Source organism: Staurois parvus, unplaced genomic scaffold (assembly GCF_062004578.1).
Source record: "Staurois parvus isolate SC_StPar_1 unplaced genomic scaffold, SC_StPar_1.0 ptg001650l, whole genome shotgun sequence".
Classification (NCBI taxonomy): Eukaryota; Metazoa; Chordata; class Amphibia; order Anura; family Ranidae; genus Staurois; species Staurois parvus.
This window is the reverse complement of record NW_028319446.1, coordinates 176746-192689: the sequence shown is the minus strand read 5'-3', so window position 1 is coordinate 192689 and position 15944 is coordinate 176746. Positions and strand designations below refer to the sequence as shown.

Below are 15944 nucleotides of genomic sequence, written 5' to 3'. Positions count from 1 at the left end.
TTTATATACTGTATATATATATGAGGTTGTATCAAAAAATTTTGAGACTGGTTTTGTAACACGCCAACAGATGTCAGCACAAGGCTGCATGCACAGTCACAGGGAGCACCAGCCTTCATAGGTCAGTGTGTCAAAAGATATCATCCTTTGTACAATGGGAGCTGTGCAACTGGTGCTATTCTGACCATGTGCATTACCACGTTTGCTATTTCATCATGGACAGCAAGTTAGAACAAAGAGCAAACATGAAATTCTGCATAAAACTGGGCAAATTGTCTGGAGTTTGGCTTTAATAACACTGTTCAACAGGTAAAAAGTTTTGGGCATAAAATTAGCTAATCTTACATAATTTTGGGGTGCTGAAAATGAAAAGGACCCTAAAAAATGTTGATTGGCTCTAGTTTCCATGATATATTCACCCATCTAATGACGTAAGCCATTCAAAATTATGATGCAACTTCAGCTGCATATTGCGCAATTGATACTGGTGACCAATAGAAAATTGCATGTATACTGAGATGATGCAATATTAGCCTTTAATTGCATCACTTCACTGCATAAAAGCTGCAGTATCTGTAGCTGATTGTAGTTCGACAGCGTCTTTACATTTCGTTTTATGCTTATATAGGCTACTCAGTAATGCCTCGAACTTGTGTGAATAAAGCAGATAATTTCTGCTATATCTGCGGTGAAATAACTTTTATCTCACAAAAAAGGAGGATAACAGGAATGATTAAGAAAGCCTACAACTTGTATTTTGGCTGCAAGATAGGAGACCAGGACAAGAGCTGGGCACCACATATATGCTGCAATTCTTGTGGGACGGCACTGGAGCAATGGTTGAATGGAAAAAAGGCATCTATGCCTTTCACTGTGCCAATGATTTGGAGAGAGCCAACAGATCATGTTAGTAATTGTTACTTTTGTATGGTGCCTCCAATTGTAAAAGGGCTAAATAAGAAGAAAAAGTTATCTGTGCGCTATCCAAATATTCCATCGGCAATACGTCCAGTTCCTCATGGAGACGGGCTACCAATTCCTAAAGCACCAGAATCCTTCGTGGTTGAGTCAAGTGAGGAAGAACCTGAAGCGTGTAGTCACGTGCAGTTGTAAGAGATAGCCCTTTCCTCGAATACAAGAGAAAAGCCAAGAGAAGCAAAACCGACACAAACTGAAGACAAAACTAGTGAGAATCCTAAGTATTAAAATGATTCAACTTAGCTTATGGCTATAATTTTTCTTGGTAATCCTATGCAATATATTATGCCATTTAGGCTTTGTTATGTAGTCAATATCACTTGCTTTATATTTGTGGAAAGACATCTATCTATATAATTATTGTGCATTATGTAGTCATTACGCCTATAGTAGAAAACTTTCCGTTTACAGAAAAACTAGAGCCAATTGACAAATTTCATTGTTATATTTGAACTCAGAATGTGAAATTCATTAAGAAATGGATCCTTTTGTTTCCAAAACTGGCAAAAAATAAAAATTTGTTGAACAGTGTAATCTGTACTTACTTGTTTTGGGCATTGCCAAACTCTCCAAATGGATCACCAGCTCTTCCTCCATCCCCCGTGAAGATGTATAGGTATCCATCGATTCCAAATAGTATTTGTCCCCCATTGTGGTTGGATGCAGGTTCTGTCACTTCTAGGATTATTCTGAAAACACATACAAATGATTAGATGTGGTCACTCAATCTAATATACAGAATGTATACTAGTATTTATCCATACTGAACACTGAACTCTTTTCTGTCTCTATACTATAGAAAGCATATATGGAATGGTGGAATGCATAGCTAAGGTCCATGTACACGGATTTCCAGCAAGGACTGCTTATGTGGCTGTCTTTAGGTTAGTCTTCAGATTATGCTCAGTCTTGGACAGGCAACTCTACAAAAGTACAAATCACAGAGTATGGCTTGGAAGAAAGAAACCAGGAAAACAAAGCATAACCAATGACAGTAAGAGGTCTCTTGGACCGAAGGGTCATTCTTGTTTCAGAATTTTAGTTTTCTACAGAAGGTTCAGGAGAGGAACTATCAAATATCTGCACCACCATAAAGCTGTCCAATCCACTGCTGCAATCCACTGCCTGTAGTACTGGGTACATGGGATTCTATGCCATCTATGCTGCCTGCAGTACTAGTTACATGACATTCTATACCTTCTATGCTCTCTGCAGTACTGGGTACCAGGGGCAGACTGACCATTGAAGCACTCGGGCACTGCCCGAGGGCCAGGGGTCAGTAGGGGGCCCCAAGAAATGCCCTTGGTACCTTTTTTATAGGCTTTTTTTGGGTGTGCTTTGAGTGTGGGCAAGGACACAGGGGCCCCATGATCCCCTATTGCCCGGGGGCCCCATGAGTTGTCAGTCCACCCCTGCTGGGTACATGACATTCTATACCTTCTATGATCTCTGCAGTACTGGGTACATGACATTCTATACTTTCTATGCTCTCTGCAGTACTGGGTACATGACATTCTATACCTTCTATGCTGCCTTCAGTACTGGGTACATGACATTCTATTCTGCCTGCAGTACTGGGTACATGGGATTCTATGCCACCTGCATTACTGGGTACATGGGATTCCATGCCGTCTATGCTGTCTGCAGTACTAGGTACATGACATTCTATACCTTCTATGCTGCCTGCAGTACTGAGTACATGAGATTCTATGCCATCTGTGCTGTCTGCAGTACTGAGTACATGAGATTCTATGCCATCTGTGCTGTCTGCAGTACTGGGTACATGACATTCTATGTCGTCTATGCTGTCTGCAGTACTGAGTACATGACATGCTATGCCGTCTATGCTGTCTGCAGTACTGGGTACATGACATTCTATACCTTCTATGCTGCCTGCAGTACTGAGTACATGAGATTCTATGCCATCTGTGCTGTCTGCAGTACTGGGTACATGACATTCTATACCTTCTATGCTGCCTGCAGTACTGGGTACATGAGATTATATGCCATCTGTGCTGTCTGCAGTACTGAGTACATGAGATTCTATGCCATCTGTGCTGTCTACAGTACTGAGTACATGAGATTCTATGCCATCTGTGCTGTCTGCAGTACTGAGTACATGAGATTCTATGCCATCTGTGCTGTCTGCAGTACTGAGTACATGAGATTCTATGCCATCTGTGCTGTCTGCAGTACTGAGTACATGACATTCTATGTCGTCTATGCTGTCTGCAGTACTGAGTACATGACATGCTATGCCGTCTATGCTGTCTGCAGTACTGGGTACATGACATTCTATACCTTATATGCCCTCTGCAGTACTGAGTACTTGTTATCATATGTCCTCAATGCTGTCTTCAATACTGGGTAAATGGCATTCTATACCTTTTTAGCTGCCTGCAGTAGTGGGTACATGGCATTCTATACCTGCTATGCTCTCTGCATTACTGGATACTTGATATTATATGTAGTCTATGCTGCTTGCAGCACTTGGTACATAGCATTCTATACTTTCTATGCTGGCTGCAGTATTGGGTACATGGCATTCTATACCTTTTATGCTGCCTGCAGCACTGGGTACATGGCATTCCATGCTTCCTGCAGTACTGGGTACACGGCATTCTATACTTTCTATGCTGGTTGCAGTACTGGGTACATGGCATTCTACACCTTCTATGCTCTCTGCAGTACTAGGTACATGACATTCTATACCTTCTATACTTTCTGCAGTACTGAGTACTTGTTATCATATGCCCTCAATGCTGTCTTCAATACTGGGTAAATGGCATTCTATACCTTTTTAGCTGCCTGCAGTAGTGGGTACATGGCATTCTATACCTGCTATACTCTCTGCATTACTGGATACTTGATATTGTATGTCTTCTATGCTGCCTGCAGCACTGGGTACATGGCATTTTACACCTTCCATGCTTCCTGCAAAACTGGGTACATGATATGTTATGCCTTCTATGCTGCCAGCAATGCTAGGTACATGGAGCTTTTTGCCTTTTGTGATGTCTGAGGTACAGAACACAGGACATTCTGAGACATCTATGCTGCCTGCAGCACCAAGTGCATGGCATTCTATGCCTTTCTATGCTGCTTACAGTACTGAGTGCATGGCATTATGTGCCTTCTATCCTGGCTGCAGTAATGAGTGCTTTGCATTTTATGCCATCTATGCTTTTTGCATTACTGGGTACATGGCAGTCTATGTCTTTTATGATACATGCAGTACTGTGTACATGATACTTTAAATCTTCTATGTTGCCTGCAGTATTTAATACATGATATTCTGAATCTTCTCTGATGGCTGTAATATGGGATACAGGGCATATTCTAAGGAGGGTACATGTATTTCTTTATTCACCCAGCACTCTGTTTACAGCCAGCTGAGGCCATACTTTTCCTTCTAACTGTCATTTCTTCCTGCCTACTGCAAGCAGACTGTTTGCCACAAACTATTTATAATATCCCACTGGACTGTTAAATTGAAAATCGTGTAGCCACCTTCTTTATTTCAGAAATGCCTGCAGAGTGTTCTATGCTATAAGCAGAAACTTTCTAAAAATGTAAACCACCACATTTACAGTAATGTTCTTTATATAAATCCTCTATAATAATAATACAGAGATATCCCACTGATTTATAAAGGTATATGTTTAATTCACTGAATATTTTGTATTGTCTTAAGAACATTATATGCTATAACTAGAATATGCATAATAATATACGTAGTGATGGCACTTGGTTTCCTCCGTTCACCCTTAGATTTCTATGGAGGCAGATGGAATAAATTCAAAACCTGCCACAGTGTGGCACATAGGCTTGTAGTTTCAAAAAATGCCTCTTAAATAAATATTTAATTCCTAAAATGTAAAGTTTGTGAGACAGATGTATTCATTACATTATTAATGTACACTTTTCCTAACAGAAATATGGGTGCTGCCATTGCTGAACTCCATACATTTCCAGTTGCCTGGCTGTCTTGCTGAAAATGTGGTTTCAATACTTTCCAAGTCATTGACCCCATGAAAGTATGTAGATAAGGAAAGTTAGAGTGAAGTCACAAGTCCTTATCTGTGTAATTGTTCTTGGTTATGAACTCCAGCTGGAGCAAGGTGACCAAGAAAACCAGGCAAATAGAATTTGCAGAGTGGGAAGTCATCCATGGCAGCCTCTATGTTACTCTAAGGCAGGGGTCTTGAAACTTTCTAAAGAAAGGTTCAGTTTATTGCCCTACAAACTTTAGGGGGCCGGACTGTGGCAATAGCTTTACTTACTTATAAAAACAAACAACTTGGTGGTGTATATCTAACTGGAAATGTTATTTGGTCATAGGAAATGTATATTTACTAGTGGCTAGAGTTTAGTCTATCACTTTAAATGTTGTATTGTATAAAGAATCCATGACCTCAGTTGGGCCGTGGACTCTTTGGGGTTTATTTACTAAAGCTGGAGAGTCCAAAATCAGACTCCCTTATGCATAGAAACCAATCAGCTTCCAGGTTTCATTGCCAAAGCTTCATTGAACAAGCTGAGGTTAGAAGCTGACTGGTTTCTATGCAGAAGGGAGTCTGATTTTGGACTCTCCAGCTTTAGTAAATAAACCCCTTTATGCCTCTCCTGAACACTTTACATATTAGCTGAATGATAAAACTCTGTATACAAATGGCTAATTCTAATATATTGAGGAATATATATATAAATGGCTGGTCTTTGTATAATGCAAACCAAGCAGTACAATTGTTAAAATGTTTACAGGGCATATCACGTCCTGTATGGAGCATTTTGTGTACTGTACACAGTTTACAATGCGTAGAAATGTCTGAGCACAGAATTCAGAAGAACAGTGTGTACGTGCCGAAATCCTAGTCCAGACCCCTTCCTGCATGCTATAGTCAGACTCCTTACCACAAAGTATATATTCTATCTTGCCAGACAATTAATATGGAAACAGTTTCGTCACATCTCAGCTCTCAGATTACCGTCTGAAATAAATCATACTGCACAGTACACTTCTCAAATACCAGATGAGATCAAGGCAAACTGCAATTTTTTAATGTTAATGTTGAATGCTTGATGATCCCCAGCTGCTGGGGTTGCATGCTATTCTGCAGTATATAAAACGCTACAGTACAAAACAGAAGAGGCAAAAAAAAAATTTACATTTTATTATGTTGGAATAGAATACTGTATACACTACACTTGTTGTTCCTGATAAGTTAAAGGCTGATGGTAATTTTTAGGCAGGGCTTTTTTTCAGCTGTAATATTGTTGTACAGTTTTGGCACCTCCAGAACTGAATGTACAATATGTGCTGGGGTATTCTGCAGGGTCTATTATGCTGGATATTGAAGGATCTAGTATTGTTGATTGAAAAGGGGGGATCTACTATTGTGGAGGGGTCTTATGTTACTGGATGAGTGGTACTGTTGAGGGGGGTCTACTGTCACTGCCTGCTGGTCTATAGATGCTGGCTGCTGGGGGATCTGTTGTTGCTGACTAGGGTCTATTGTTGCTGGAGTGCATTTATTGTTATTGGTGGGGGATCAATTATTGCAGGGGGTGTATACTGATGCAGGGAAGAATATATTGCTCCTGAGGGAAGGGGGGGAGGGGAGGGTTTATTGTTACTGGATTTTTTTTATTGTGGGCTGCATGGGATCTATTTTACTGCTTTTCTTGTTATCATTAACAAATTCCATCCAAATTACTTAGCACAACAAAATGATACTTGGTTCTGTAATCTCTAAAGAAGGCAATACTGGAGGGTGGGTAGGGGATGGAGACAAGACACAGTGCTTGGAAGTGGGTAGGCAGTGAAGACAAGGGGGTTGGGTTGGAGTACCTGCACCTATTCTCTGTAAGCAGGTTGAAGTGCTAGTTAGCTGCTGCCTGGCAGAGAGGGAAAAGATTAACTGCTTCTATGCATAGGGCGGCACGGGTACATATACGTGATTTTGCAGTTCCGGGTAGGGGCCATTCGTGGCCTTGGCTGTCAATCACCGGGTCCCACCCGGTGATTACTCGCTGGCACCCGGTGATAGCTGAGTGTCTTCGACGAGGGAGAGACGTGTATAAACAACACAGATCTCTCCCCTGTCAGCTCCTGCACATTGCTTAGTATGGTTCTGCATAATACAGCCATACAAAACAGGGTGCTTACAGTGAAGCACATACACAGTGCACATAGTGAAACAGTACACAGTTAACCCTTTGATCGCTCCAGTAGTTAACCCCTTCCTGCCCAATGCCATTAGCACAGTGTCAGTGCTTTTTATTAGCACTGATCACTGTATTGATGTCACTGGGGATATCAGTGGCACCAAGTCAGTTCCCCCCAGTGTCAGAATGTCCGCCACAGTCCCTGATCACCGCCATTACTAGTAAATTAAAAAAAAATTCCAGTATCTATACGCCATTTGTAAATGCTATAACTTTCACGTAAACCAATTAATTTACACGTATTGGGATTTTTTTTAGCAAAGACATGTAGCAGAATATATTTTGGCCTAAATTTATGACAAAATTTGATTTAAAATTTTTTTACAGTACATGTTTAATAGCAAAGTTAAAAATATTTTTTTTCTAAAAATTGTCGGTATTGTTTTGTTATTAGCGCAAAAAATAAAAAATGTACAAGCAATCAAATACCATCAAAAGAAAGCTCAATTTGTGGGAAAAAAGGATGTAAATTTCCTTTGGGTGCAGTGTTACATGACCGTGCAATTGTCAGTTAAAGTAACACAGCGCTGTATCGCAAAAAATGGCCTGGTCAGGAAGGGGGTACATCCTCTGGAGGGCCGGTGGTTAACTTATTTCCCGGTTATGTTTTTGGCAAAATAATGAGGGAGCTCTGTCCAGATGAGTTCAAGCCATGTGGGAAGAGGGAAGGCTAACAGCTGAGATTTAACCCGACCCTCCAGCAACCACCAAAAGCTCCTCTCTGTTCCTTCTGCTTTTTGCTAGTTTCCCATCCTGACTGTCCTCACTTGAGATTGCCTGCCTGAAGAGCCTGCTGACATGCATGGGGCTGCTGAGCCTTGTGATCCCACAACACACAGCCTGATACATGTTATGGAATGACACAACCAGCCAGCAAGATGTGGGAGAGCACTTCTCTTCCTGATTCCAACAAAGCTGCTACAAACATGTGGCCTGGAGCTTTCCACATGTAGGGGGATTATTGGGACTTGCAGACCCCCCAGAAGATATCAGCCAAGGACTCTTTCCTGAGTAGGTTGCTGGGGCAGCACACAAGCCTGTAGTTAGGGACTGGGAATGCTAGGGAAAGACTGCGCTTTATGCTGAACTGTTATTTTGTGATTCTCATTATGTCGCATGATAGGGACCTAGCTGTATGGTACGAAGAGTTAATTAGGTAGTCCGGCTTGATTCCTGGCAAGACCCGCTCTGTCACTGGGAGATGGGTGGTGAAGTCTAACCAAACTTGTGGAACGGGACACTGCAATGTGGTGTCTTCTTCAAAATGTCACATCCTGAGCAGGTATGTATCGTGGGACCGGTAGGCACCTGTATACAGATTCAGATTATGATACAGAGAAACGGGTGTACGGCTCACTTCTAAGTCAAGGAGCTGCCATTATGTTGATGTCACATGAATGTGGCCCAGTCTGGTCCCAGGCATAAGCGAGCACGTACACTGGAGAGTCCGGAGGACTGAGAGGAGTAAAAGGCCCAGTGAGCACTGCCCACATGTTTACAGGATAAGCCAAACTAAAAGTGATATTTCAGTTACAGAAAGCAGGAAAATTGAATAAACCACATTATTTTGTATCTCTTGACTGCAGTTTTGGGATCACCCCTCTCAACTGATTATGGGATTTCTTTCCTTGTGCCACATAGGAGGATTCTCACATGTTCTTCTGCATTCTATGTAAATTAATTTTAAAAATCTAGCGGAAATGGGTCACAAAATGGACACAAAATGGGTTGTTGGTGTCCCCAACAGATAACGTTACTTGGTGGGTATACAAGCTTAGATTTTTTTTTTTTTATTCAGCCAGTGGACTAAATGAGAAAAATTAACAGATTTCCCTATCCACACAAGTGAGATGGACAGAGGAATCCTCCCTAATATCCCTAAGATCTTTTGTATGCTGAGAGCGGGGACTCCTCCACTGTCAGACTACACTTATGAATGCTGCAGAAGCTGATCGAATAAAAGGTTTCCAACAGTCCCATTCAACAGTAATCGATCTACTGATTGACTTCCGTCCTACATGGCCCTAATGCACAGACTGAATTTTGGCTGGGTACCTGCTGAACCAGTTGCATTTCGATCCATGTGTACGCATCTTTACACATATGTCAATTTAGCTGTACAATTTATTTAAGAATTACCATTAAAAACTGTGTCCCAACAGATATAAAACTACCTATACATATTACAATCTGATTGTACAATGACTTTTAGATTTACTATCAACGATGTAGTAACTGGTTGAATATAAATTGAATACTTTGTTTAGACTCCATTCACACCTATGCCTAGATCTAACTAAACTTAAAATGCCTCCCACCCACCTTCTAACACTTATAATAACTACCCTGTAGAAGGAAGATGCATGTACTTACCCATTCTCAGGGCACTCCAGTCCAGTCACATGATCTCCTCAGCAGTCGACTTCAAGGGAGAGGAGAGAGAGAGTGCTGACAACGGATGGAATGCCTGGGCATTGACATAACCCATTGGCTTACTATGGGGCATTGGGGAGTGGTAAAGCTTAGCAAATGACACGTCCGTTCAATATTGACACAACGTTAACGCAACCATGTGAGCAACACTATTCGCTGCAATGCACACAATTTTGTGGGCTTCAAAAATGCTCATGAGATGCCTGCTTTTGAAGCTAGTGTAAACTTAATCTTTATGTTTATTCAGACAGGTCCTTGCACTTCAACCTGGATCTAAAGAAGATTCTACAGTCACACTGTAACGTGTGCGGTGAACCTAAGTCAGTTCAACATGCAACCAGTGTCCCAGTTAGAAGATTCCTGTCTATTCAAACATGAATAGAACAGCTTTGAAAACTCACAAATTTGGATTTCTCTCACTTGGAGGTCTGGTGACAATCACCAGGGCAAAAAGAGGGTGAATCTGCCGAGCAAGACACATACAGGGAAAAAAAGATGGATATTTCCTTCCTCTGTTCAAAACAAAAATAAAACATTTTGGTTTGATATACTTTAAGAACTCAGGAGAAGATTCAGGACACAGATGTACAGAAGTACAAAATATAAACAAAAGTAAAATATCAATGTTGGGTATACACAAGTGGATTCATAGTAACTAATGCGATTTTTGAATATTGAAGTCAGATCCAAGAAAGATTACTCCTGATTGACCTCTCAATGAGTGATTAGTTACTGTACCTTGTAATACCTGAAGGAAAGTACAGTTCGTAAAACTGATAACTTTGTTGCCCAGAATTACAATGCCAGGTTTCTCAGAAAGTAGTAGAAATGTGATTTTAAAAATTATTATTAGATTTTCCCTTTTTCTATTTTTTATTTAACAGGATGTTGAATAGTTCAACTCTTGAGCACTCCATCAGCAAGTTCTCTGCAATGTGTTTCCACTACACAACCAAATCCTATGGATATTCATAATAATGCAATTGTCTCTATTGGAGACTGCATGCTTCAGCATGCAAGAATGAGAACTCCAAGTAGAAATTATTCTGATAGAGTCCCCAAAGAATGATAAGAAGTCAAGGGGAGATACATTTCAGTCAGTGAACCTAATGTATTAACAGTGCTAAATTCCAGGAACATACCTGTATTAGTCTTGGAATTGATCCTGGGTCCTGTATCCCTATGCAGCCTATTGGATTCAAGTTGACACTAATCCTTCTCCCAGCATTAAGCCATGTCCCATGTGATTTAACTGCTAAATGCCACAGCCTTTTCTACCCGCTGAAGTTCCGTCAATTGATTGACAGAGGGCATTAACTAGCATCATCAGGGAGTGGGGCTTAATATTGACTTGAGCAGAAGTCAAAGCTCTGGGTACTGCCTGGACAGCACAGAGACTAAGTGGTTAGCACTTCTGCTTGGCAGCACTAGAGTCATCAATTTGAAACCCAACTATGGCACAACCTACCTGGAGTTAAGTACCTGTAATAAATAAATAAAATAACACCAGAATTCAAAGGCTCCACAGGTAATAAACTTTAAGAAAATGCTGGCTACACATGGCTCAAATGTCCTGCAATTCCTGCTGAACTGGATGAAATTCAAGCCATGGATGGCCCTGGCAGCAAGCTTTGATCTGAAAAATTAAGGACCTAGCAGAACATTCTGGGCCAAACAGTGATTTCAACCAATCAGATGCTTAGCTATCTCAGGTAGTCAAGCTAAACAGTGACTACAGCCAATCAGATGCTTAGGCATCTCAAATATTCTGTCATCCATTGATGTCAGAATACAATAGCTGGCAAGAAAGATTTGCCATCCACCCATGTCTAACAGTTTAGAACTATTCTTAGAAATCTTTTGTGTCAGCACAGGTTCGCTGTAAGAGTCATCTCAATGAAATGCAACTTCTACTACTCATTGCTAATACTAATACCGTTCAGATTTGTGATCAGCCATGTTCATGTTGTCTGTAGAAACGTAGAATTCAGATATTCTTATCTTCTCGTCCTTTTTGGCATAGATAGAATAGTAAACGTAGAACTTTCCATTGTGACGGAAGTCGGGGTGCATGGCAATTCCCAGGAAACCCCTCTCATCTCCTGCCCATGGAGAGGTAAGTACAGCCTTGGAGATATTAAGAAATGGCTTGTCCACTCGTGAACCATTGGGTAGATAGACCCACACATATCCCAACTGCTCAGCTATGAAGAAGCGGTGGGTTCCATCGTTAGCATGGACCATAGCTACCGGATTACACAGTCCATTGGCAATCTCTTGTAAACACAGCTGGAGACATCCCTCATCATCTGCCTTCACTTCGCCAAGACCCTTATTGAGTTCTGCGTTTGTAAGGACATTAGGATAGCAATAGTTTACATCATCCAGTGTGAGATAACGGCAAAACTTAGCCACATCACTTTCTATTGCTGAAAGGTCTCTGTCTGTTATCAGGCTGAGAGTGGACCGACACTGAAACCAGAACTCTGTACAGTAGTTACCACACAGGCCTGGGAGTTCACGAAGGGGTGTGTTGGCATCTTCTGCATCGTATAAATGAGCTGCATATGGTGAGCACTCCTAATAAAACAAAAATGAAGTTATTAGCAAGATAAAAAAAAAACACAATCTGCTGCAGTCGTAGTGAGTTTTTTGGGATGTTTAATGGGGAAGCACAATCTGAGTTCCTGCAATTTTGTAAGAAACTACAAGTACCACCCACTGTGACAAGGACTTATTTCCCAAATGCTCACTATAAACTGTATGGAGTTTATTTATTAAAGTATAACTAAAGGCAAAACTTTTTTATTTTTGTTTTGGATAGAGGACTGGATGGGGATTAGAATACCTGTCAGTTTTTATTGTGGTCTGTGTTCCAGTTAGGGGGATTCACGTTCTATTTGTCTTTTTTACTGCTGTACTCATAGTTTCACAGTGAGATAAATGTATATATAACTAGAAAGTGTTATAGGTTACTTAACTAAAGTAAACTTTTTATAAGGTCAAACTCAGCATGTAATGAAAATCACATTAGCAGAGTGTGTGTTTTACTAGGGAAACATGCTGATTTGTATTGCTCTGCTATGCAGAGCAATACAAACAGCCTGTCAGTGCTGACAGGGGAGAGAGCTGTGTTGTTTACACATAGACCTCTCCCCTGTCACTGTTCCTTGGTGATCACCGGGGAATCTCCAGCCGGGACCTGGTGATTGACAGCTGTAGCCGCCAATGGCGGTGTGGGCAGGGTGGCGTGCCGCGCATGTGCGTGTCCCCTACCTGGAAATGCAAGTTCACGTATATATACACACGTGATTTTGCGCAGCCCTGCCACCCTGTAGCAGTAGTTCTGCTATAGGGCGGCGGGGAACTGTTTAAACTCACTTGGTGCCTTTCCTGCAATAAATTAGCCTCAGAACCTGTGTAATTAATATGTGTTTGGATTTAAAGGCATGAGGTGGCAACCCTAGGTATAGGACCCAAGAATTTTAGGTCATATATCACTTACATCTAAGTTTAGGTGGACATTCCCTTTAAGAGGTCATTATCCCAACATCTTAGCAATTCAAAATCACTCCATAATATAGACCAAAGAAGTAGAAAGAACCGCCATAGAGTATTATAAAATATTGCCTGTTTATTAAAATTGCACTTACAATGTCTTAAAACCAGTATTGTATAACATAGAAAAACCTCCACTGTGCCGCCCCTCAATCCCGGACTTCCACTTTTGCTTTGTGCATATGACGTAAGCCAGCTGTGCCCTATATATTACATCATGACCCACGTGATTAAGTCACTTTTTATTCTACTGACTGTGTGATATACAAAAGACTCAAACACACATTGCTGAGGTTTAAACAGTGATAAGCATTTATATTTGTAAAACAATATTATTATTTTTTTCATACTATAATTTAAGTTTAACTACCTGCCGGCCGCTCACATAAATTATAGTGCGAGTAGGCGGCAGCTGCAGGCACGATCACATACCTGTACGTCGGGACCTTTTCTGGGTTTGTGGGCACGCATGCACACGCCCCCTGCTGACCCATGCTGTCATTGGCTACAACACAAATTTGTCAGCAAGTTGCGGCCAATGATTTTGGCCGTGAACCTGCTGATTGGTTGTAACACACAACGATCCTGTGTCTTGATTGTAAACCTAGACAGAGGATGTTTTTGGTTCTTCTCTTGAATCCTTTTCGGTTCAGGAAGAGAAGAGAGCAACACCACAGTAAGGTAAAGAAGTACATTTACACTTACACACACTAGTTAGGCACATGTAACCTTTTGATTGCCCTCCATTAACCCTTTGATCACCCCTGTTACCCAGCCAGTGCCATTGGTACAGTGTCAATGTACAGTATTATCACTGATCACTGTATTGGTGTCATTAGTGACATCAGATAGCATCAGAGTCAGTTAGCCTCCCTCCCTGCCAGGGTCAGTTAGTGCTAGGTTGCCCACCACACTATTGCAATTACAATATAAGTTGCTGATCATCGTCATTACTAATATGGATCAGTATCTTTATCACAAACAGAACTATACTAGTATCCCCATCAGTATAGTATCCGCAAAAACACAGCGTTAGCAGGATCACCCTCAGTTACTGCCAGCACTTGTGTTTAAACTCCCCCCCATCCCAACAAGTGCAGTGTCATTATAGGTTTTATGATCACTGCCACCTCTGATACATTGTACACAAAACTGCAGCTTTAGCAGGATTAGCAGCACCAGCAGTTTTATTTCTAGCACGCAAGCATTCCAGGAGCTCTTTTTCCCGGAGTCGAAACTAGGTACTTGTAAATTTAGGGCACATAATGTCCCAAAATAAAAGCAGCAGCACCCTGACAGCTAGCTCAGATGATGGAGAAGAGGTCCCTGCTAAGATCAGGCATACTCAACCCCAGGTTACTGGAGTGCTAGAAACGCATGGTTTATGCTCATATGCAGTAGAGGGCCAGTACTAGTGCTGCACTACATTTTGTTGATCTGGCAAGCACCAGCAGCCTAGTACATTTAAAAGACACCAGCACTGCAGTATCTCATGGTGAAGTGGCAAGTTCCAGAAGTGCAATACAAGCTGGTAAGGTAGCTAGCACTAGTAGTGGAACGCAAACGCAGCCACCAAGAATTCGAACACAGGCCCATAGAGTCCTTCCAGAGGTATTTGCAAACCCTAATTGACTACCCCCAGATTCAGCAGCACCCGTTATCCCCCCGTTCACAGGGTTCAGGTGGAAACAGCGAACCTAACAAATTTGCCCCCTTGATTTTTTTTCTGTTTTTCACTGAACACCTCTACAACTTGATTGTGGACCAAGCAATCTTTATGCCCAACAGTACATGGTTGCCAACCCAAATTCAATACTTGCCAGGCCATTCAAGTGGAAACCTATCACAGTTTCTGAATTTAAACCTTTTTGGTGCTTAACTCTTACATGGGCATTACAAAAAAGAATGAATAGCAGTCATATTAGTCCACAGACCTAATTCATCATTTGCACATGTTCTCTGCTGCAATGGCTGGAAAAGATAAGAGAATATAATGTGTTTATGCATTTCAGTGACAATATACTCTGTTGTCCTCGGGGGTGAACCTGACTTTTATCGGCTCCACAAAACACGGTGTTTGCCTTGGGTGGCATTTTTCAGGGAGGCGGCGCCATTTCCCAAAATAAGAAATGCTGATTCTTCTGGGCACCCTAGCTCAGCAGAGCGTAGTTAGGGGAGCGCCGCCCTCCAAACGAAGGAACGCCGGTTCTCCTGGGCACTGGAGCTGGGCGGCAGAGCAGAATAGGGAAGCCATCAGAGCGGCCGTGAGACTCCGGGAAGGGAGACACTGTGATTATGAGTCTCTCTGGGGGAAGGAGGATACAGGAGCCGTGGTGCGTGGGGGGCACAGGTGGGGGGGGGCTGGTGGGGGAGGTCACAGATTGTTTGTGTTGCCTAGGGCAGCACAAATTCTAAATACACTCCTGGGTAAACTTATATAAGCACTTTGAAAGGGCAATAGGCTATACATACCATTTTAGAGTTTATAACAGAAAAGACAGTCAATTGGAGCCCCCAGATGCCCAGACTACATGGGGAGCAGTGGCAAGATAGTGTTGGACTTGATGTCACCCTTGTTCCTAAATGGGTACAATTTGTATGTGGACAATTTTTATGCAAGCATGCAGCTTTTAGACATTTGTTCATGAAAGAAATTGGCTGCTTTGGCACCATGTGACCTAATCACACTTAGAAAGGAGAAGAAAGCCTGCTTGCGCAATGAAGATCTACTCAAAGTGAAGTAGAAG

The 15944-nt window shown here is 41.7% G+C and overlaps 1 protein-coding gene across 1 annotated transcript in view; it reads right to left on the bottom strand.

Moving 5' to 3' along the window:
- LOC149434864 (HHIP-like protein 1) overlaps positions 1–15944 on the bottom strand; it is a 48509-nt gene that overhangs the window by 14573 nt on the left and 17992 nt on the right. The window contains exons 2-3 of the mRNA XM_089663295.1: positions 11576–12219; positions 1524–1667 (exon numbers count right to left, since the gene is read on the bottom strand). Of these exons, the coding sequence (XP_089519421.1) occupies positions 1524–1667; positions 11576–12219 (788 nt within the window). The remainder of the gene's footprint in view (positions 1–1523; positions 1668–11575; positions 12220–15944) is intronic.